This window comes from Salvelinus fontinalis, unplaced genomic scaffold, assembly GCF_029448725.1.
Source record: "Salvelinus fontinalis isolate EN_2023a unplaced genomic scaffold, ASM2944872v1 scaffold_0572, whole genome shotgun sequence".
NCBI classification, from domain to species: domain Eukaryota; kingdom Metazoa; phylum Chordata; class Actinopteri; order Salmoniformes; family Salmonidae; genus Salvelinus; species Salvelinus fontinalis.
The window spans coordinates 80,001-104,927 of NW_026600781.1; the positions used below are offsets into that span (position 1 = coordinate 80,001).

Here is a 24,927-nt window from a genome sequence, read left to right on the forward strand (position 1 = left end):
GGAGGCAGCCACAGCCCAGGAGCGCTGGTATGAGGAGGCAGCACGTAAGAGGAGGCTGGAAGCCCGAGAGGCTCACCCAAAAATTTCTTCGGGGGGGGGCGGGGGGCGGGGGGGGGGGGGGGGGGCTAAAGGGGAGTGTGGCGAAGCCGGGTTGATTACCTGAGGCCAACTCCCCGGGCTTACCGTGGAGTGAGAGGGCGTCGTACTGGTCAGACACCGTGTTATGCGGTAAAGCGCACGGTGTCCCCAGTACGCGTGCTTAGCCCAGTGCGGGCTATTCCACCTTGCCGCACTGGGAGGGCTAGGTTGGGCATCGAGCCGGATGTCATGAAGCCGGCCCACCGTATCTGGCCTCCAGTACGTCTCCTCGGGCCGGCGTACATGGCACCAGCCTTACAGGTGGTGTCCCCGGTTCGCCTGCATAGCCCAGTGCGGGCTATTCCACCTCGCCGCACTGGCAGGGCTACGGGGACCATTCAACCTGGTAGGGTTGGGGAGGCTCGGTGCTCAAGAGCACGTGTCCTCCTTCACGGTCCGGTATATCCGCCGCCACCTTCCCACCCCAGCTCAGTACCACCAGTGCCTACACCACGCACCAGGCTTCCAGTGCATCACCAGAGCCCTGTTCCTCCTCCCCGCACTCGCCCTGAGGTGCGTGCCCTCAGCCCGGTACCTCCAGTTCCGGCACCACGCATCAGGCCTATAGTGCGTCTCAGCCGGCCAGAGTCTGCCGTCTGCCCAGCGGTGCCTGAACTGCCCGTCTGCCCAGTGCCGTCTGAGCCATCCGTCTGCCCAGCGCCGTCTGAGCCATCCGTCTGCCCAGCGCCGTCTGAGCCATCCGTCTGCCCAGCGCCGTCTGAGCCATCCGTCTGCCCAGCGCCGTCTGAGCCATCCGTCTGCCCAGCGCCGTCTGAGCCATCCGTCTGCCACGAGCCATTAGAGCCGCCCGTCTGTCCCGAGCCAGTAGAGCCGTCCGTCAGTCAGGAGCCGCTAGAGCCGTCCGTCAGTCAGAAGCCGCCAGAGCCGCCCGCCAGTCAGGAGCCGCCAGAGACGCCCGCCAGTCAGGAGCCGCCAGAGACGCCCGCCAGTCAGGAGCCGCCAGAGACGCCCGCCAGTCAGGAGCCGCCAGAGACGCCCGCCAGTCAGGAGCCGCCAGAGACGCCCGCCAGTCAGGAGCCGCCAGAGACGCCCGCCAGTCAGGAGCCGCCAGAGACGCCCGCCAGTCAGGAGCTGCCAGAGACGCCCGCCAGTCAGGAGCTGCCAGAGACGCCCGCCAGTCAGGAGCTGCCAGAGACGCCCGCCAGTCAGGAGCTGCCAGAGACGCCCGCCAGTCAGGAGCTGCCAGAGACGCCCGCCAGTCAGGAGCTGCCAGAGACGCCCGCCAGTCAGGAGCTGCCAGAGACGCCCGCCAGTCATGAGCTGCCCGAGACGCCCGCCAGTCATGAGCTGCCCTCCAGTCATGAGCTGCCCTCCAGTCATGAGCTGCCCTCCAGTCATGAGCTGCCCTCCAGTCATGAGCTGCCCTCCAGTCATAAGCTGCCCTCCAGTCATAAGCTGCCCTACAGTCATGAGCTGCCCCTTATCCCGGAGCTGCTGCCCCTTATCCCGGAGCTGCTGCCCCTTATCCCGGAGCTGCTGCCCCTTATCCCGGTGCTGGCCCTTATCCCGGTGCTGGCCCTTATCCCGATGCTGCCCCTTCATTTAGGTGGGTTGAGTTGGAGGGTGGTCATTGGGAGGGGGATACGGAAGCGGGGAGTGACTATGGTGGGGTGGGGACCTCGCCCAGAGCCTGAGCCACCACTGTGGTCAGATGCCCACCCAGACCCTCCCCTAGACTTTGTGCTGGTGCGCCCGGAGTTAGCACCTTAATGGGGGGGTTATGTCACGTTCCTGACCTGTTTTCTCTTGTTTTATATGTCTTTATTGGTCAGGGCGTGAGTGTTGGATAGGCAGTCTATGTTTTCTATTTCTATGTGGGGTTTTGTGTTCGGCCTGGTATGATTCTCAATTAGAGACAGGTGTGTATCGTTTGTCTCTGATTGAGAGTCATACTAAGGCAGCCAGGGTTTCACTGGTGTTTTGTGGGTGTTTGTTTCCTGTCTCAGTGTGTTCTGCACCAGATAGGACTGTCTCGGTTTTCACGGTTTGTTATTTTGTTATTTGTTAAGTGTTCATGGTTATTGTTTAATTAAACATGTTGAGCACTGGCTACGCTGCATTTTGGTCCTCTCCTTTACCCCTGGAAGAAAACCTTCACAAACGCACCCTAAGAACAAAAAGGAACAGCACATTAGAAATCAACTGGTTGGAATTGAGGAATCCATAGAATCAAACCACTTCTGGGAGAATTGGAATAAATTAAACAAACCTCATCAGGAGGAATTGGGTCTCCAAAATGGGGATATGTGGAGAAATCACTTTGCAAACCTCTACAGCAATATAACAAAGAGCCCAGAACAAAAAGATATACAAGAAAGATTACAAATCCTTGAATTAGCAGTCAAAGACTATCAGAATCCTGTGGATACCCCAATTACAGACAAATAATTATTGGAAAAACTATACACTCTCCAACCCAAAAAGGCCTGTGGTGCTGATGGTATTTTAAATTAAATTATCAAATATACAGACGACAAATTCAAATTGGCTATACTCAAACTCTTCAACATTATCCTCACTGCAGGTATTTTCCCCGATATTTGGAACCAGGGATTGATCACACCAATCTATAAAAATGGAGACAAATTTGACCCAAATAATTAAAGAGGAATTTGCGTTAACAGCAACTTGGGGAAAATTCTCTGCAGTATTATAAATAGCAGACTACATCACTTCCTTGATGAACACAACGTCCTGAGCAGAAGCCAGATTGGATTTCTAAAATATGATCGTACAACAGACCACATTTACACCCTCCACACTCTAATTGATAAACAAGTTAACCAAAACAAAGGCAAAATCTACTCGTGTTTTGTAGATTTCAAGAAAGCATTTGATTCAATTTGGCACAAAGGTCTTTTTTTATTATAAACTAATAGAATTGGACGGAAAACATATGATTTGATTAAATCAATTTACACTAAAAACAAATGTGCGGTTAAAATTGGCAACAAGCAAACAGACTTCTTCTCTCAGGGGTGGGGAGTGAAACAGGGCTGTCCAATAAGTCCAACACTATTTAACATCTACAATAATGAATTGGCAAAAACATTAGAAGAATCGGCAGCACCTGGTATCACCCTACACAACACTGAAATCAAGTGTCTGCTGTACGCAGATGACCTGGTGCTGCTGTCTCCCACTAAAGAGGGGTTACAGCAGCACCTAGATCGTCTTCACAGGTTCTGTCAGACCTGGGCTCTGACCGTTAACCTAAAAAAACAAATATAATGATATTCCAAAAAAGGTCCGGAAATAAGGATGACAAATATAAATTCTATTTGGACAGTTCTATTAGAACACACCAAAAACTACACATATCTAGGACTAAATATCAGCAACACAGGTAGCTTTCACATGGCTGAGAATGAGCTGAGAGACAAAACAAGAAGAGCATTCTATGCCATTAAAAGGAACATCAAAATTGAAATTCCAATTAGAATCTGGCTCAAAATGTTTCAATCAGTTATAGAACCAGTTGCTCTATATGGCAGTGAAGTATGAGGGTCCAATCTCTAATAATTAATTTACCAAATGGGACAAACATCCAATCGAAATACTGCATGCAGAGTTTTGCAAGACTGTATATAGACATACTCAGGCTGGTTATAGACATACTCAGGCTGGTTATAGACATACTCAGGCTGGTTATAGACATACTCAGGCTGGTTATAGACATACTCAGGCTGGTTACAGACATACTCAGGCTGGTTATAGACATACTCAGGCTGGTTATAGACATACTCAGGCTGGTTACAGACATACTCAGGCTGGTTATAAACATACTCAGGCTGGTTATAGACATACTCAGGCTGGTTATAGACATACTCAGGCTGGTTATAGACAGACTATCACGTTCAACCTAATGGAGTTATAGACCTCCTCAGGCTGGTTATAGACCTCCTCAGGATGGTTATAGACAGACTATCACATTCAACCTAATGGAGTTATAGACCTCCTCAGGCTGGTTATAGACCTCCTCAGGCTGGTTATAGATCTCCTCAGGCTGGTTATAGACCTCCTCAGGCTGGTTATAGACAGACTATCACATTCAACCTAATGGAGTTATAGACCTCCTCAGGCTGGTTATAGACAGACTATCACATTCAAACTAATGGAGTTATAGACCTCCTCAGGCTGGTTATAGACCTCCTCAGGCTGGTTATAGACCTCCTCAGGCTGGTTATAGACAGACTATCACATTCAACCTAATGGAGTTATAGACCTCCTCAGGCTGGTTATAGACCTCCTCAGGCTGGTTATAGACCTCCTCAGGCTGGTTATAGACCTCCTCAGGCTGGTTATAGACAGACTATCACATTCAACCTATACCGTAGCCCACATAGCCCATCTATCCAATATAAAAAGGACTGATGACAGAAACAGATAAATTGGTTCAATTTCAACATCCTGTGTAGCCTAGTAACCACACTAACTGTTCAAAGGGGTAAATCAAAAGGCTATTGCAAAACTACGTGGACAGTCGGCTGCATCACATATTCAGAACCGCTAGACAGCAACATAATAAACCAAAGCACTGATCATTGAGAGCGAGATCAGATTGACTAGTAAAGGCTTGATCTATAAATTAAATAATTCAATAGGTTGACTAGTCTACAGAACTAAACCAATCCATATGTTCAAAAGGCCTGATTAGCATGAGCTCAATAACACAAGCTAACGTCCCCGAGTCCCCCTCGGTGCCGACACCTCGGTGCCGACCCCTCGGTGCCGACCCATCGGTGCCGACCCCTCGGTGCCGACCCATCGGAGCCGACCCCTCGGTGCCGACCCATCGGTGCCGACCCCTCGGTGCCGACCCATCGGTGCCGACCCATCGGTGCCGACCCCTCGGTGCCGACCCATCGGTGCCGACCCCTCGGTACCGACCCATCGGTGCCGACCCCTCGGTGCCGACCCATCGGTGCCGACCCCTCGGTGCCGACCCCTCGGTGCCGACCCATCGGTGCCGACCCATCGGTGCCGACCCCTCGGTGCCGACCCATCGGTGCCGACTCCTCGGTACCGACCCATCGGTGCCGACCCCTCGGTGCCGACCCATCGGTGCCGACCCCTCGGTGCCGACCCATCGGTGCCGACCCCTCGGTGCCGACCCCTCGGTGCCGACCCCTCGGTGCCCCATCGGTGCCGACCCATTCACAAATCAAAAGATTTTTTTATTTTTTTTTGTATTTAGTTTCAAAGCTCTGACGAAGGCCACAAGAACAAGAAACAGAGATTCCTCCCGCAAAAAAATAATAATGAAATACTTATTTCAAAGATGATTACGATGAAATACTTGTGATAATTTTTAAGAACGACAAAAACGCCTACGATCGATCACCACAGCAGATCACCACAGCAGATCACCACAGCAGATCACCACAGCAGATCACCACAGCAGATCACCACAGCGCAGATCACCACAGCGCAGATCACCACAGCAGATCACCACAGCAGATCACCACAGCAGATCACCACAGCAGATCACCACAACAGATCACCACAGCGCAGATCACCACAGCAGATCACCACAGCAGATCACCACAGCAGATCACCACAGCAGATCACCACAACAGATCACCACAGCAGATCACCACAGCAGATCACCACAGCAGATCACCACAGCAGATCACCACAGCAGATCACCACAGCAGATCACCACAGCGCAGATCACCACAGCAGATCACCACAGCAGATCACCACAGCAGATCACCACAGCAGAAGCTTCGCTATTCGGCATGTTCCAAATGAAGTAGCCTCGTTGAGTTCTACAGTATGACTACTTCACTCTCAGTCCCCCTCTTCCAAATGCATTGTGGTAAAGTCTAATTCTACTAGATGAAGAGGTGAGATGAGTACAACATCCTGGCATTTAAACCATACTAGATTTTAGAAAATGCACATACTGAGAAAGGGTCATGCTTGATGGCGTCGTTTCCTGGTATTTGTTGATTTCAGCAGCACATACCCCATATCTAACGATCAGCAGCACATACCCCATATCTAACGATCAGCAGCACATACCCCATATCTAACGATCAGCAGCACATACCCCATATCTAACGATCAGCAGCACATACCCCATATCTAACGATCAGCAGCACATACCCCATATCTAACGATCAGCAGCACATACCCCATATCTAACGATCAGCAGCACATACACCATATCTAACGATCAGCAGCACATACCCCATATCTAACGATCAGCTGCACATACCCCATATCTAACGATCAGCAGCACATACCCCATATCTAACGATCAGCAACACATACCCCATATCTAACGATCAGCTGTACATACCCCATATCTAATGATCAGCTGCACATACCCCATATCTAACTATCAGTAGCACATACCCCATATCTAACGATCAGCTGCACATACCCCATATCTAACGATCAGCTGCACATACCCCATATCTAACGATCAGCAGCACATACCCCATATCTAACGATCAGCTGTACATACCCCATATCTAACGATCAGCTGTACATACCCCATATCTAACGATCAGCTGTGCTGTCGTCAAAGTCTAAATGACTACGACATCCAGGCATTTAAAGTATACTTGATTTTCAAAAAGACACATTCTATTAAACTCCCTCCCTCCCTCCCTCCCTCCCTCCCTCCCTCCCTCGCTCTCACAGACCTCTCATTCGTCCTCTCTCTCACGCTCCCTCCCCCCCTCTCTCTCCCTCTCCCTCTCGCTCTACCTCTCTTTCTCTTTCTCTCTCCCCCTCTCTCTCTCCCCACCTCCCTCCCTCTCTCTCCCTCTCACAGACCTATCATTCGTCCTCTCCCTCCCTCCCTCCCCCCTCTCTCTCCCTCTCACAGACCTATCATTCATCCTCTCCCTCTCCCTCCCTCCCCCCTCTCTCTCCCTCTACCTCTCTTTCTCTTTCTCTGTCCTCCTCCCTCTCTCTCTCACTACTCTGACATACCGTATCCCTGAGCCGACACACATACATTGAAGAATTTATATGAAGGGTGAGGGAAGGTTGGATCTCTGCACTGCTTTCTAATGTAGTCTACAGGTAGAGTAGAGAGGGGAACTGCTCTGTAGCCCAGAGACAGTACTGTATAGAGGGGTCTTTGTAATTGGTGTCAGGGGGTCAGAAACACAGGGTTTAAGAACTTTAAGAAGTACCTCGAGGTTATATGCAATTTAAATTGTCAGAGGAGACATTTGAAGAGAGAATTGAATTCCTTTTGGAGAATAACTGGCCACGATTGATATTTTTTAAATATTTTTATTTTAAAAAAAAGCTTACAGCACTTGGTATTCCCAGGCGTTCTCCCATCCAAGTACTAACCAGGCCCGACCTCGCTCAGCCCCCCCGGCCAAACCATCCTCTACTCTCTACCCCGGCTCCCTGTGATTGTTCTATTTCCTCAACACCAGTACAGTAGCACTGGTCCTATAGCCTCTGGGTGTGCTCAATTAGTTAGTTAAATCAGCTGTGTTAGTTGGGCTGGAACAAAAACCTGCAACAACAAAAAAAAGGGCTCTAAAAAATAAAGTAATCTAGCTATAATGCTGTTCCTCTCACGTGTGAATACGTGTGTGTGTGTTTGTGTGTGTGTGTGTGTGTTCTCACCTCCCAGACGCCTTCGTAGTTCTGTTTCTTCAGCCTGATGGCCCAGTTCTCAGGACAGGCGTCAGAACAATGGTCCATACTGAGAATGGTTGGCCGCGTCAGAACCACCCCCGGAGGACCACAGCTCACTATGGGACTCAGCAGGGTCTGGCAGCCCACCAGGGGTAACCTGCATGGGTGGAGAGAGAGGAGGGGTTATGGGGAGTAGGCAGAGGGGAGGAGGGCGTAGGTGAGGGTAGGGGCAGAGGGGAGACTGGAGGAGAGGGTGGTAGAGGGTAGGGGCAGAGGGGAGATGGTAGGAGAGGGTGGTAGAGGGTACAGGGCAGAGGGGAGATGGGATGAGAGGGTGGTAGAGGGTACAGGGCAGAGGGGAGACGGTAGGAGAGGGTGGTAGAGGGTACAGGGCAGAGGGGAGATGGGAGGAGAGGGTGGTAGAGGGTACAGGGCAGAGGGGAGACTAGAGGAGAGGGTGGTAGAGGGTACAGGGCAGAGGGGAGATGGTAGGAGAGGGTGGTAGAGGGTACAGGGCAGAGGGGAGATGGTAGGAGAGGGTGGTAGAGGGTACAGGGCAGAGGGGAGATGGGAGGAAAGGTTGGTAGAGGGTACAGGGCAGAGGGGAGATGGGAGGAAAGGTTGGTAGAGGGTACAGGGCAGAGGGGAGATGGTAGGAGAGGGTGGTAGAGGGTACAGGGCAGAGGGGAGATGGGATGAGAGGGTGGTAGAGGGTACAGGGCAGAGGGGAGACGGTAGGAGAGGGTGGTAGAGGGTACAGGGCAGAGGGGAGACGGGAAGAAAGGTTGGTAGAGGGTACAGGGCAGAGGGGAGACGGTAGGAGAGGGCGGTAGAGGGTACAGGGCAGAGGGGAGACGGGAAGAGAGGGTGGTAGAGGGTACAGGGCAGAGGGGAGACGGGAAGAAAGGTTGGTAGAGGGTACAGGGCAGAGGGGAGACGGTAGGAGAGGGTGGTAGAGGGTACAGGGCAGAGGGGAGACGGGAGGAAAGGTTGGTAGAGGGTACAGGGCAGAGGGGAGATGGGAGGAAAGGTTGGTAGAGGGTACATGGCAGAGGGGAGATGGTAGGAGAGGGTGGTAGAGGGTAGTGGGGAAGGGTTAGATGAGGGTAGGGTGGGAGGGCAGAGGGGGTGTAGAAGGATTAAGTGAGGGCAGAGGCCAGAGGGGGGTGTATAAGGGTTGGGGGAGAGATGTTGGGGTGGGAGAGAGAGTTAACCTTTTCTCAATAGGGGGTGCTGTTGGCACTTTGTAATAATTTCGTTCCCAAATTAAACTGCCTCGAACTCAATTCTTGCTCGTACAATATGCATATTATTATTACTATTGGATAGAAAACACTCTCTAGTTTCTAAAACCGTTTGAATTATATCTGTGAGTAAAACAGAACTCGAGTTGGAGCAATTTTCCTATGAGGATGTGAGAATGCTGAAATCTGCTGGCTGTTCTGAGGTCAGTTTATTAAGGCCATGCAGTGTGAAGAATAAGCTGCAGTCATACTACTGGTAATAAACGGCCTCCTGGTCAGGCTCCATAGACGTGCACATCGCACACCGTTCCCGAGTATACTACTCGCCAATGTCCAGTCTCTTGACAACAAGGTAGACGAAATTCAAGCAAGGGTTGAGTTCCAGAGAGACATCAGAGATTGTAACATCCTCTATTTCACGGAAACATGGCTCTCTCGGGATATGTTGTCGGAATTGGTTCAGCCACCGGGCTTCTCCATGCATCGCGCCGACAGAGATAAACACCTCACTGGGAAGAGGAAGGGCAGGGGTGTATGCTTCATGATTAACCTGTTGGGGATGGGGGCGCTGTTTAGACTATTTATGCTAATGTGGCTAATTTTTTAAACGGCTTCCCACAAAATCCTTGATCGTACAATATGCATATTATTATTATTATTGGATAGAAAACAGTCTATAGTTTCTATAGGAGTTGAAATTTTGTCTCTAAGTGGAACAGAGCCCATTCTACAGCAATTTCCCTGACATGGAGTCAGATTTGAGAAATGTTGGCCACTTTTCTGAAGTCAGTTAAAAGGGCACTGTCGTTGCTATGACTATACGGACACTTCTTACGTCTTCCCCTGGATGCCTTTACGTGATGACGATTCCAACGGGGTCGATTGCTCGTTCACAGGCCCTACAAATGAAAAAAACCTTTAGCTAGCAAGTCTTTTCTTGCTGCGTAACGCGCGTGGAAGACACCGACCCTCTCCTGTTCCAAGCGTTAGTTTAGCCTGTTATATTTCTCCGGTCATCTTTTCACTCGTTATAGGAGTTACAAACATCATGAAGTAGTTAATTTAAAGCGTTTTATAGCAATTTATATCCGTTTAGTGCGATTTTGGGACATTTATTTTTGCAACGATGTGAAAAGTTGGGCACGCTTTTCAGTTCATCCCGAACGCAGTTGACATTTCCACATGGCAAGAGGACAGCTTTCCACCAAAAGACGATTTCTCCCAAGAAAGGATCCTTTGCCCAAGATACTGATGGAAGAACAGCTCAAGGTAGGACATTTTTATTATGATAAATCGTGTTTCTGTCGAAACATTTTAGTGGCTTAGGACGCCATGTTTTTTGACGTAGCTTCGCTTGGCGCAAACTGTATTGAAAAGTAAGGATAAATAAAAAAATGTAATAACGCAATTGTATTAAGAATTAAATTGTCTATCAATCCCTGTCCACCCTATATTTTTTAGTCACGTTTATGAGTATTTATGTATAAGAGTAGATCACTGTCTAAGTGGCGCAAGGACAAATTCTGACCAGCTGAGTTACATTTCACATTGTCTAACCATGATTTTGGTGGCTAAATATAAACATTTTCGATCAAACTGTATATGCATGTTGTAATGTGATGTTACAGGAGTGTCATCGGAAGAATTCTGAGAAGGTTAGTGAAAAAATTAATATCTTTTGGCGATGTTGACTTTTATCGCTCACTTTGGCTAGAATCAATGCTGGGCTGCTAATTGCTATGTGCTAAGCTAATATAACGATTTATTGTGTTTTCGCTGTAAGACACTTAGAAAATCTGAAATATTGTCTGTATTCACAGGATCTGTGTCTTTCGATTCGTGTATGCTGTGTATTTTTACGAAATGTTTGATGATTAGTAGTTAGGTAAACACGTTGCTCATTGTAATTATTCTAGTCCATTTGTGATGGTGGGTGCAATTGTAAACTATGAAGTCTACCTGAAATATGCACTTTTTTCTAACAAAACCTATCCCATACCATAAATATGTTATCAGACTGTCATCTAATGAGTTTTTTTGTTGGTTAGGGGCTATAAATATCTTAGTTTAGCCGAATTGGTGATGGCTACTGGTGTTGGTGGACAAATAAAAGATGGTGGATGATGCTAATGTGTTTTTAGGTAATAGATGTACATCTTTACATATTGTGTCTTCCCTGTAAAACATTTTAAAAATCGGAAATGTTGACTGGATTCACAAGATCTGTGTCTTTCATTAGCTGTATTGGACTTTAACCTGTTGGGGATGGGGGCGCTGTTTAGACTATTTATGCTAATGTGGCTAATTTTTTAAACGGCTTCCCACAAAATCCTTGATCGTACAATATGCATATTATTATTATTATTGGATAGAAAACAGTCTATAGTTTCTATAGGAGTTGAAATTTTGTCTCTAAGTGGAACAGAGCCCATTCTACAGCAATTTCCCTGACATGGAGTCAGATTTGAGAAACGTTGGCCACTTTTCTGAAGTCATTTAAAAGGGCTCTGTCGTTGCTATGACTATACGGACACTTCTTACGTCTTCCCCTGGATGCCTTTACGTGATGACGATTCCAACGGGCTCGATTGCTCGTTCACAGGCCCTACAAATGAAAAAAACCTTTAGCTAGCAAGTCTTTTCTTGCTGCGTAACGCGCGTGGAAGACACCGACCCTCTCCTGTTCCAAGCATTAGTTTAGCCTGTTATATTTCTCCGGTCATCTTTTCACTCGTTATAGGAGTTACAAACATCACAAAGTAGTTAATTTAAAGCGTTTTATAGCAATTTATATCCGTTTAGTGCGATTTTGTGACATTTATTTTTGCAACGATGTGAAAAGTTGGACACGCTTTTCAGTTCATCCCGAACGTAGTTGACATTTCCACATGGCAAGAGGACAGCTTTCCACCAAAAGACGATTTCTCCCAAGAAAGGATCCTTTGCCCAAGATACTGATGGAAGAACAGCTCAAGGTAGGACATTTTTATTATGATAAATCGTGTTTCTGTCGAAACATTTTAGTGGCTTAGGACGCCATGTTTTTTGACGTAGCTTCGCTTGGCGCAAACTGTATTGAAAAGTAAGGATAAATTAAAAAATGTAATAACGCAATTGTATTAAGAATTAAATTGTCTATCAATCCCTGTCCACCCTATATTTTTTAGTCACGTTTATGAGTATTTATGTATAAGAGTAGATCACTGTCTAAGTGGCGCAAGGACAAATTCTGACCAGCCGAGTTACATTTCACATTGTCTAACCATGATTTTGGTGGCTAAATATAAACATTTTCGATCAAACTGTATATGCATGTTGTAATGTGATGTTACAGGAGTGTCATCGGAAGAATTCTGAGAAGGTTAGTGAAAAAATTAATATCTTTTGGCGATGTTGACTTTTATCGCTCACTTTGGCTAGAATCAATGCTGGGCTGCTAATTGCTATGTGCTAAGCTAATATAACGATTTATTGTGTTTTCGCTGTAAGACACTTAGAAAATCTGAAATATTGTCTGTATTCACAGGATCTGTGTCTTTCGATTCGTGTATGCTGTGTATTTTTACGAAATGTTTGATGATTAGTAGTTAGGTAAACACGTTGCTCATTGTAATTATTCTAGTCCATTTGTGATGGTGGGTGCAATTGTAAACTATGCCATATACCTGAAATATGCACTTTTTTCTAACAAAACCTATCCCATACCATAAATATGTTATCAGACTGTCATCTAATGAGTTTTTTTGTTGGTTAGGGGCTATAAATATCTTAGTTTAGCCGAATTGGTGATGGCTACTGGTGTTGGTGGACAAATAAAAGATGGTGGAATATGCTAATGTGTTTTTAGGTAATAGATGTACATCTTTACATATTGTGTCTTCCCTGTAAAACATTTTAAAAATCGGAAATGTTGACTGGATTCATAAGATCTGTGTCTTTCATTAGCTGTATTGGACTTTAATGTGTGAAAGTTAAATATTTAAAAAAAATTTTTTTTTTGAATTTCGCGGCACTGGTTTTTCAGTGGGGGGGGGGGGGGTGTGCCGCTAGCGCCACGCTGATCCAAGACAGGTTAATGTGTGAAAGTTAAATATTTTAAAAATATATTTTTTTTGAATTTCGCGGCACTGGTTTTTCAGTGGGGGGGGGGGGGGGGTGCCGCTAGCGCCACGCTGATCCTAGACAGGTTAAAACTTCTTCTCAATAGGGGGTGCTGTTTGGACTTTGTAATAATTTCGTTCCCAAATTAAACTGCCTCGTACTCAATTTTTGCTCGTACAATATGCATATTATTATTGGATAGAAAACACTCTCTAGTTTCTAAAACCGTTTGAATTATATCTCTGAGTGAAACAGAACTCATTCTGCAGCACACTTCCTGTCAGGAAGTGAGATTTCTGAAATCGAGGTCTCTGTTCTAGGGTCAGTTTATAAATTCCCATGTAAGCTATGGGGCTACATGCACTGCATACGCCTTCCCCTAGATGTCAGTAAGCGGTGAGAATTTGAATGAAGTGGATTGCACCATCTGGGGCACTATAAAAGCTCTTGAAACGGAAGGTCCGACCTTTTCAATGGGGGGCCTGACGCAGGAGGGACATCACCATGGCGTCCTGAAAAGCTTTCGTTTTAGCAGTTCTATATCTCCGGCTCTGATTTAATTTGATTTTTGTCTTATTAAAAACTTCATAAGGTAGTTAATTTAAACCGACTTATAGCAGTTTATATCAGTTTATTGCGATTTTCTGGAATTTCTTTGTCACGCGCTGTCGCGAGTTGGACACCTCTCCGGCACATGGCTAGCGTTAGCTGCTAATTCTACAGGAGAAGAGGACATCTTTCAACCAAAAGACGATTGTTCTGGACAAAGGACACCTTGCCCAAGATTCTGATGGAAGCTCATCAAATAGTAAGAAGTCTTTATGCTGTTAATTCGTATTTATGTTGAAAAATGTTAAACAATAATTCCGCCATGAATTTCGGTGCGGTCTCGCTTTAGCGCACGCTGTATGTAGTAGTAACGTTAATTTTAAAAATCTAACACAGCGGTTGCATTAAGAACTAATGTATCTTTCATTTGGTGTCCAACCTGTATTTTTTTGTCAAGTTTATGATTAGTTATCGATTAGATTAGGTGCCTCTCCAAGATGGCGCCGGACAGATTGCTTGAAGTTTGGCTACTAATCACATTGTATAACCACGATTTGTGCCGCTACGTATGCACATTTTCGAACAAACCCTATATGCATTGTGTAATATGATGTTACAGGACTGTCATCTGAAGAAGTTTATGAAGGTTAGTCAAAAATTATATTTATTTTGCTTGTTTGTTACGATCGCTAACCTTTGCTGCTGGTAAATGGCTTGTGTTTCTGGCTATTGTGGTAAGCTAATATAATGCTATATTGTGTTTTCGCTGTAAAACACTTAAAAAATCTGAAATATTGGCTGGATTCAAAAGATCTTTGTCTTTCATTTGCTGTACCCTGTGTATTTTTCAGAAATGTTTTATGATGAGTATTTAGGTAATTCACGTTGCTCTCTGTAGTTATTCTAGTCGCTTTGGTGAGAGTTGTGATGGTGGCTGCAATGGTAAACTATGATTTATACCTGAAATATGCACATTTTTCTAACAAAACATATGCTTTACAATAAATATGTTATCAGACTGTCATCTGATGAAGTTGTTTCTTGGTTAGTGGCTATTTATATCTTTATTTGGTCGAATTTGTGATAGCTACCTATGCAGGAAAAAAATGGTGGAGTAAAAAAAGTTATGTCTTTTGCTAACGTGGTTAGCTAATAGATTTAAATATTGTGTCTTCCCTGTAAAACATTTTAAAAATTAGAAATGATGGCTGGATTCACAAGATGTGTATCTTTCATCTGGTGTCTTGGACTTGTGATTTAATGATATTTAGATGCTAGTATTTACTTGTGACGCTATGCTAGGCTATGCTAGTCAGCTTTTTTACTGATGGGATGCTCCCGGATCCGGGTTTGGGAGGAACTAGAAGTTAATGACTCATTGTGTAAAAATAACAACATACAGGTACTCAAGTCCTTCTGCTCACCTGACCTAGAATTCCTTACAATCAAATGCCGGCCATATTATCTCCCAAGAGAATTCTCATCAGTTATCGTAAACAGCTGTGTACATTCCCCCTCAAGCAGACACCACGATGGCCCTCAAGGAACTTCACTGGACTCTATGTAAACTGGAAACAGTATATATTCTGAGGCTGCATTTATTGTAGCTGGGGATTTTAACAAAGCAAATTTGAGAACAAGGCTACTTAAATTCTATCGGCATATTGATTGTAGTACTCGCGGGGTTAATACACTCGATCACTGCTACTCTAACTTCCCGGATGCATACAAAGCCCTCCTGCGCCCTCCCTTTGGCAAATCTGACCACGACGCAATCTCGCTCCTACCGTCTTATGGGCAGAAACTCAAACAGGATGTACCAGTGACTAGAACCATTCAATGCTTGTCTGACCAATCGGAATCCACACTTCAAGATTGTCTTGATCATATGAACTGGGATATGTCAGCCGTCAGCCTCAGAGAACAACATCGACCAATACGCTGACTCGGTGAGTGAGTTTATAAGAAAGTGCATTGGAGATGTTGTACCCACTGTGACTATTTAAACCTACCCTAACCAGAAACCGTGGATGGATGGCGGCATTTTGTTTAAAACTGAAAGCGCGAAACATTTAGCCATGAAATGAGGCCTGGGAATATGGCTGAATATAACTGGTGTAGTTATTCCCTCCGCAAGGCAATCAAGCAAGCGAAATGCTGGTACAGGGACAAAGTGGAGTCACAATTCAACGGCTCAGACACGAGACGTATGTGGCAGGGTCTACAGGAAATCACGGACTACAAAAAGAAAACCAGCCACCTCACGGACACCGACGTCATGCTTCCAGACAAACTAAACACCTTCTTTTCCCGCTTTGAATATAATACAGTCCGTTGTGGCCCGCTAATAAGAATTGCGCCCCCCCCCCTCTCCTTCTCCGTGGCCGACGTGAGTTAAACATTTAAACGTGTTAACCCTCGCAAGGCTGCTGGCCCAGACGACATCCCTAGCTGCGCCCTCAGAGCATGCGCAGACCAGTTGGCTGGTGTGTTTACGGACATATTCAATCGCTCTCTATCCCAGTCTCCTGTCCCCACATGCTTCAAGATGGCCACCATTGTTCCTGTTCCCAAGAAGGCAAAGATAACTGAACTAAATGACTACCGCCCGGTAGCACTCACTTCTGTCATCATGAAGTGCTTTGAGAGACTAGTCAAGGATCATATCACCTCCACCTTACCGGTCACACTAGACCCACTTCAGTTTGCTTACCGCCCCAATAGGTCCACAGACGATGCAATCGCCATCACACTGCACACTGCCCTGTCCCATCAGGACAAGAGGAATACCTATGTAATAATGCTGTTCATTGATTACAGCTCATCATTCAACACCATAGTACCCTCCAAACTCATCATCAAGCTGGAGTCCCTGGGTCTCAACCCCACCCTGTGCAATTGGCTCCTGGACTTCCTGATGGGCCACCCCTCCCCCCCAGGTGGTGAAAGTGGGAAACAACATCTCCATTTTGCTGATCCTCAACACTGGGGCCCCACAAGGGTGCGTTCTCAGCCCTCTCCTGTACTCCCTGTTCACTCACAACTGCGTGGCCATGCACGCCTCCAACTCAATCATCAAGTTTGCAGACGACACAACAGTTGTATGCTTGATTACCAACAACGACGAGACAGCCTACAGAGAGGAGGTGAGGGCCCTCGGAGTGTGGTGTCAGGAAAATAACCTCACACTCGACGTCAACAAAACAAAGGAGATGATCGTGGACTTCAGGAAACAGCCGAGGGAGCACCCCCCTATCCACATCGACAGGACCGCAGTGGAGAAGGCAGAACGTTTTAAGTTCCTTGGCGTACACATCATAGACAAACTGATATGGTCCACCCACAAAGACAGTGGGGTGAAGAAGGCACAACAGCGCCTCTTCAACCTCAGGAGGCTGAAGAAATGTGGCTTGTCAACCAAAACCCTGACAAAGTTTTAAAGATGCACAATCGAGAGCATCCTGTCAGCCTGGTATGGCAACTGCACCGCCTTCAACCGCAAGGCTCTCCAGAGGGTAGTGAGGTCTGCACAACGCGTCACCGGGGGCAAACTACCTGCCCCCTAGGACACCTACAGCACCCGATGTCACAGGAAGGCCAAACAGATCATCAAGGACAACAACCACCTGAGCCACTGCCTGTTCACCCCGCTATCATCCAGAAGACGAGGTCAGTACAGGTGCATCAAAGCTGGGACCGAGAGACTGAAAAACAGCTTCTATCTCAAGGCGATCAGACTGCTAAACAGCCATTACTAACTCAGAGAGGCTGCTGCCTACATTGAGACCCAGTCACTGGCCACTTTAATAAATGGATCACAAGTCACTTTAAACAAAGCCACTTTAAATAATGCCACTTTAATAATGTTTACACTACAGTCTTACTCTACGGTAATAAACTACAGTCTTACTCTATGGTGATAAACTACAGTCTTACTCTATGTTAATAAACTACAGTCTATTGCTATGGTGGTAAACTACAGTCATACTCTATGGTGATAAACTACAGTCTTACTCTATGGTAATAAACTACAGTCTTACTCTATGGCAATAAACTACAGTCTTACTCTATGGTGGTAAACTACAGTCTTACTCTATGGTGGTAAACTACAGTCTTACTCTATGGTAATAAACTACAGTCTTACTCTATGGTGGTAAACTGCAGTCTTACTCTATTGGAATAAACTACAGTCTTACTCTATGGTGATAAACTACAGTCTTACTCTATGGTGGTAAACTACAGTCTTACTCTATGGTGGTAAACTACAGTCTGACTCTATGGTGATAAACTACAGTCTTAATCTACAGTATTAAACTACAGTCTTACTCTATGGTGATAAACTACAGTCTTATGCTATGGTGATAAACTACAGTCTTATGCTATGGTGATAAACTACAGTCTTACTCTATGGTAATAAACTACAGTCTTACTCTACGGTAATAAACTACAGTCTTACTCTATGGTGATAAACTACAGTCTTACTCTATGGTGATAAACTACAGTCTTACTCTATGGTAATAAACTACAGTCTTACTCTATGGTGGTAAACTACAGTCTTACTCTACGGTAATAAACTACAGTCTTACTCTACGGTGATAAACTACAGTCTGACTCTATGGTGATAAACTACAGTCTTACTCTATGGTGATAAACTACAGTCTTAATCTACAGTATTAAACTACAGTCTTACTCTATGGTGATAAACTACAGTCTTACTCTATGGTGATAAACTACAGTCTATTGCTATGGTGATAAACTACAGTCTTACTCTATTGGAATAAACTACAGTCTTACTCTATGGTGGTAAACTACAGTCTACTCTATGGTAATAAACTACAGTCTTACTCTATGGTAATAAACTACAGTCTTACTCTATGGTGGTAAACTACAGTCTTACTCTATGGTAATAAACTACAGTCTTACTCTATGGTGGTAAACTACAGTCTTACTCTATGGTGATAAACTACTGTCTTACTCTATGGTGATAAACTACAGTCTTACTCTATGGTGATAAACTACAGTCTTACTCTATGGTGATAAACTACGGAATCCTAATTTACTACTGAATAGCTATGTTCTCCTGTGTGTGTGTGTGTGTGTATGTGTGTGTTTTGTTTGTTATTCTGAACCCAGGAGCAATAGTCACAGTTAGTCACACAGCAGGGGACCAGCCAGTTAGTCACACAGCAGGGGACCAGCCAGTTACTCACACAGCAGGGGAACAGTCAGTTACTCACACAGCAGGGGAACAGTCAGTTAGTCACACAGCAGGGGACCAGTCAGTTAGTCACACAGCAGGGGACCAGTCAGTTAGTCACACAGCAGGGGACCAGTCAGTTAGTCACACAGCAGGTGAACAGTCAGTTAGTCACACAGCAGGGGACCAGTCAGTTAGTCACACAGCAGGGGACCAGTCAGTTAGTCACACCGCAGGTGAACAGCCAGTTAGTCACACAGCAGGGGACCAGCCAGTTAGTCACACAGCAGGGGAACAGTCAGTTAGTCACACAGCAGGGGACCAGTCAGTTAGTCACACAGCAGGTGAACAGCCAGTTAGTCACACAGCAGGGGACCAGCCAGTTACTCACACAGCAGGGGAACAGTCAGTTAGTCACACAGCAGGGGACCAGTCAGTTAGTCACACAGCAGGGGACCAGTCAGTTAGTCACACAGCAGGTGAAAAGTCAGTTAGTCACACAGCAGGGGACCAGTCAGTTAGTCACACAGCAGGGGACCAGCCAGTTAGTCACACAGCAGGGGAACAGTCAGTTAGTCACACAGCAGGGGACCAGTCAGTTAGTCACACAGCAGGGGACCAGTCAGTTAGTCACACAGCAGGGGACCAGTCAGTTAGTCACACAGCAGGGGACCAGCCAGCTAGTCACACAGCAGGGGACCAGTCAGTTAGTCACACAGCAGGGGACCAGTCAGTTAGTCACACAGCAGGGGACCAGTCAGTTAGTCACACAGCAGGGGAACAGTCAGTTAGTCACACAGCAGGGGACCAGTCAGTTAGTCACACAGCAGGGGACCAGTCAGTTAGTCACACAGCAGGGGACCAGTCAGTTAGTCACACAGCAGGGGAACAGTCAGTTAGTCACACAGCAGGGGACCAGTCAGTTAGTCACACAGCAGGGGACCAGTCAGTTAGTCACACAGCAGGGGACCAGTCAGTTAGTCACACAGCAGGGTGCTAAAAAGCCCCACCTTAAATCTTCCTTCCTCTGAGCGGTGAGATATATCTCGTAGATCTTTCCCCTGGGGATGGCCTCTGGAGGGATCAGCAGGCTGATGCCTAAACAACAACAACAGCAGAGAAGAAGAAGAATTAATCCTAACACAAAATACACCGTCACAGAAGAAGACCGCACCTCAGTGGCATACAATATGTGGCAGCATACAGTACATGTATAGAGAGAGAAAGAGAGAGAGAGAGAGACAAACAGAGACAGAACGTGAGAGAGATTAGTTCTAAGTTAGTTATTGTTTCATTTTTCATGTTTAACCTTTTATATTTATTACATTTCTACTATTGACTGTTACCATTTTATTGCTGTTTTTTAAGAGAGAGAGAGCGAGAGAGACAAGGAGAGAGAGAGAGAGAGAGAAAGAGAGACATAATGAGAGAGAGAGAGACATAAGGAGAGAGAGAGGTCATGAGCTCCTGAATTGTTCAGCATGTTTTTGCAAAAATATTTAGGGTTGTATAAACCAGGACATATACAGGATACTACCCTCCACAACACTATGTCACCAGGACATATACAGGATACTACCCTCCACAACATAACCTTCACTATGTCACCAGGACATATACAGGATACTACCCTCCACAACACTATGTCACCAGGACATATACAGGATACTACCCTCCATAACCTAACCTTCACTATGTCACCAGGACATATACAGGATACTACCCTCCACAACACTATGTCACCAGGACATATACAGGATACTACCCTCCACAACATAACCTTCACTATGTCACCAGGACATATACAGGACACTACCCTCCACAACACTATGTCACCAGGACATATACAGGATACTACCCTCCACAACACTATGTCACCAGGACATATACAGGATACTACCCTCCACAACACTATGTCACCAGGACATATACAGGATACTACCCTCCACAACATAACCTTCACTATGTCACCAGGACATATACAGGATACTACCCTCCACAACACTATGTCACCAGGACATATACAGGATACTACCCTCCACAACACTATGTCACCAGGACATATACAGGATACTACCCTCCACAACACTATGTCACCAGGACATATACAGGATACTACCCTCTACAACACTATGTCACCAGGACATATACAGGATACTACCCTCCACAACATAACCTTCACTATGTCACCAGGACATATACAGGATACTACCCTCCACAACACTATGTCACCAGGACATATACAGGATACTACCCTCCACAACATAACGTTCACTCCAAATCAATACGCCAACCTACAACATGATTATGGACAACATTAAGTGGAAGGATTCTTACTGCCAATGATTCTTACTGCCAAGGTTTCTTACTACCAAGGATTCTTACTACCAAGGATTCTTACTGCCAAGGATTCTTACTGCCAAGGATTCTTACTACCAAGGATTCTTACTGCCAAGCATTCTTACTGCCAATGATTCTTACTACTAAGGATTCTTACTACCAAGGATTCTTACTGCCTAGGATTCTTACCACAAAGGATTCTTACTGCCAAGGATTCTTACTGCCTAGGATTCTTACCACAAAGGATTCTTACTGCCTAGGATTCTTATTGCCTAGGATTCTTACCACAAAGGATTCTTACTGCCTAGGATTCTTACCACAAAGGATTCTTACTGCCTAGGATTCTTACTGCCTAGGATTCTTACTGCCTAGGATTCTTACTGCCAAGGATTCTTACTGCCTAGGATTCTTACTGCCAAGGATTCTTACTGCCTAGGATTCTTACCACAAAGGATTCTTACTGCCTAGGATTCTTACTACCAAGGATTCTTACTGCCAAGGATTCTTACTGCCTTGGATTCTTACTGCCAAGGATTCTTACTGCCTTGGATTCTACTACCAAGGATTCTTACTGCCTAGGATTCTTACTGCCAAGGATTCTTACTACCTAGGATTCTTACTGCCTAGGATTCTACTACTAAGGATTCTTACTACCAAGGATTCTTACTGCCTAGGATTCTTACTGCCAAGGATTCTTACTGCCTTGGATTCTACTACCAAGCATTCTTACTGCCAAGGATTCTTACTTCCAAGGATTCTTACTGCCTTGGATTCTACTACCAAGGATTCTTACTACCAAGGATTCTTACTGCCTAGGATTCTTACTACCAAGGATTCTTACTGCCTAGGATTCTTACTACCAAGGATTCTTACTGCCTAGGATTCTACTACTAAGGATTCTTACTACCTAGGATTCTTACTACTAAGGATTCTTACTGCCTAGGATTCTTACTACCAAGGATTCTTACTGCCATGGATTCTTACTACCAAGGATTCTTACTGCCTAGGATTCTACTACTAAGGATTCTTACTTCCTAGGATTCTACTACTAAGGATTCTTACTACCTAGGATTCTTACTACCTAGGATTCTTACTACCTAGGATTCTTACTGCCAAGGATTCTTACTGCCAAGGATTCTTACTACCAAGGATTCTTACTGCCTAGGATTCTTACTGCCTAGGATTCTACTACTAAGGATTCTTACTGCCTAGGATTCTTACTGCCAAGGATTCTTACTGCCTAGGATTCTTACTGCCTAGGATTCTTACTGCCTAGGATTCTACTACCAAGCATTCTTACTGCCAAGGATTCTTACTTCCAAGGATTCTTACTGCCTAGGATTCTTACTACCTAGGATTCTTACTACCTAGGATTCTTACTACCTAGGATTCTTACTACCTAGGATTCTTACTGCCAAGGATTCTTACTGCCAAGGATTCTTACTGCCTAGGATTCTTACTGCCTAGGATTCTTACTGCCTAGGATTCTTACTGCCTAGGATTCTTACTGCCAAGGATTCTTACTGCCAAGGATTCTTACTGCCTAGGATTCTACTACTAAGGATTCTTACTACCTAGGATTCTTACTACCTAGGATTCTTACTACCTAGGATTCTTACTGCCAAGGATTCTTACTGCCAAGGATTCTTACTGCCTAGGATTCTTACTGCCTAGGATTCTTTATGCCTAGGATTCTTACTGCCTAGGATTCTTACTGCCAAGGATTCTTACTGCCAAGGATTCTTACTACCAAGGATTCTTACTACCAAGGATTCTTACTGCCAAGGATTCTTACTGCCAAGGATTCTTACTACCAAGGATTCTTACTGCCAAGGATTCTTACTGCCAAGGATTCTTACTACTAAGGATTCTTACTACCAAGGATTCTTACTGCCTAGGATTCTTACCACAAAGGATTCTTACTGCCAAGGATTCTTACTGCCTAGGATTCTTACCACAAAGGATTCTTACTGCCTAGGATTCTTACTGCCTAGGATTCTTACCACAAAGGATTCTTACTGCCTAGGATTCTTACCACAAAGGATTCTTACTGCCTAGGATTCTTACTGCCTAGGATTCTTACTGCCTAGGATTCTTACTGCCAAGGATTCTTACTGCCTAGGATTCTTACTGCCAAGGATTCTTACTGCCTAGGATTCTTACCACAAAGGATTCTTACTGCCTAGGATTCTTACTACCAAGGATTCTTACTGCCAAGGATTCTTACTGCCTTGGATTCTTACTGCCAAGGATTCTTACTGCCTTGGATTCTACTACCAAGGATTCTTACTGCCTAGGATTCTTACTGCCAAGGATTCTTACTACCTAGGATTCTTACTGCCTAGGATTCTACTACTAAGGATTCTTACTACCAAGGATTCTTACTGCCTAGGATTCTTACTGCCAAGGATTCTTACTGCCTTGGATTCTACTACCAAGCATTCTTACTGCCAAGGATTCTTACTGCCAAGGATTCTTACTGCCTTGGATTCTACTACCAAGGATTCTTACTACCAAGGATTCTTACTGCCTAGGATTCTTACTACCAAGGATTCTTACTGCCTAGGATTCTTACTACTAAGGATTCTTACTGCCTAGGATTCTACTACTAAGGATTCTTACTACCTAGGATTCTTACTACTAAGGATTCTTACTGCCTAGGATTCTTACTACCAAGGATTCTTACTGCCATGGATTCTTACTACCAAGGATTCTTACTGCCTAGGATTCTACTTCTAAGGATTCTTACTGCCTAGGATTCTACTACTAAGGATTCTTACTACCTAGGATTCTTACTACCTAGGATTCTTACTACCTAGGATTCTTACTGCCAAGGATTCTTACTGCCAAGGATTCTTACTACCAAGGATTCTTACTGCCTAGGATTCTTACTGCCTAGGATTCTACTACTAAGGATTCTTACTGCCTAGGATTCTTACTGCCAAGGATTCTTACTGCCTAGGATTCTTACTGCCTAGGATTCTTACTGCCTAGGATTCTACTACTAAGGATTCTTACTACCTAGGATTCTTACTACCTAGGATTCTTACTACCTAGGATTCTTACTGCCAAGGATTCTTACTGCCAAGGATTCTTACTGCCTAGGATTCTTACTGCCTAGGATTCTTACTGCCTAGGATTCTTACTGCCTAGGATTCTTACTGCCAAGGATTCTTACTGCCAAGGATTCTTACTGCCTAGGATTCTACTACTAAGGATTCTTACTACCTAGGATTCTTACTACCTAGGATTCTTACTACCTAGGATTCTTACTGCCAAGGATTCTTACTGCCAAGGATTCTTACTGCCTAGGATTCTTACTGCCTAGGATTCTTACTGCCTAGGATTCTTACTGCCTAGGATTCTTACTGCCTAGGATTCTACTACTAAGGACTATCCAGCAAACTGTCTGACAAACCAGCAACCAGCAAAAGAAGCATAAACAGAAACCCCCAAATATCATCCAACCTGGAACTGAGTAAGAAAGGTTCAGTCTGAAGCTACTTTCCAAACCTAGAATGAAAAGAACATTACAATAATCTCCAGATATTTAACTTCATAAAGACAGAAAAGAAGTGTCTAACTTGTTGAATTGGCACTGAGGAATGAAGTGAGAGATGTGAATCCCCAACGCCTAATAATGGCAGCAGAGTTCCTCCCCCACGCAAATGCAGAGGCCTCTTTGCCGCCCCCCCCCCCCCCCCCCCCCCCCTCTCCATG

At 45.3% G+C, this 24,927-nt stretch overlaps 1 protein-coding gene across 1 annotated transcript in view; it reads right to left on the bottom strand.

Moving 5' to 3' along the window:
- The window catches only part of LOC129846516 (netrin receptor UNC5A-like), a gene marked incomplete at its 5' end in the record, with an annotated part of 118,021 nt that overhangs the window by 70,908 nt on the left and 22,186 nt on the right, over positions 1–24,927 (bottom strand). The window contains 2 exons of the mRNA XM_055914446.1: positions 7,765–7,933; positions 19,878–19,965. Of these exons, the coding sequence (XP_055770421.1) occupies positions 7,765–7,933; positions 19,878–19,965 (257 nt within the window). The remainder of the gene's footprint in view (positions 1–7,764; positions 7,934–19,877; positions 19,966–24,927) is intronic.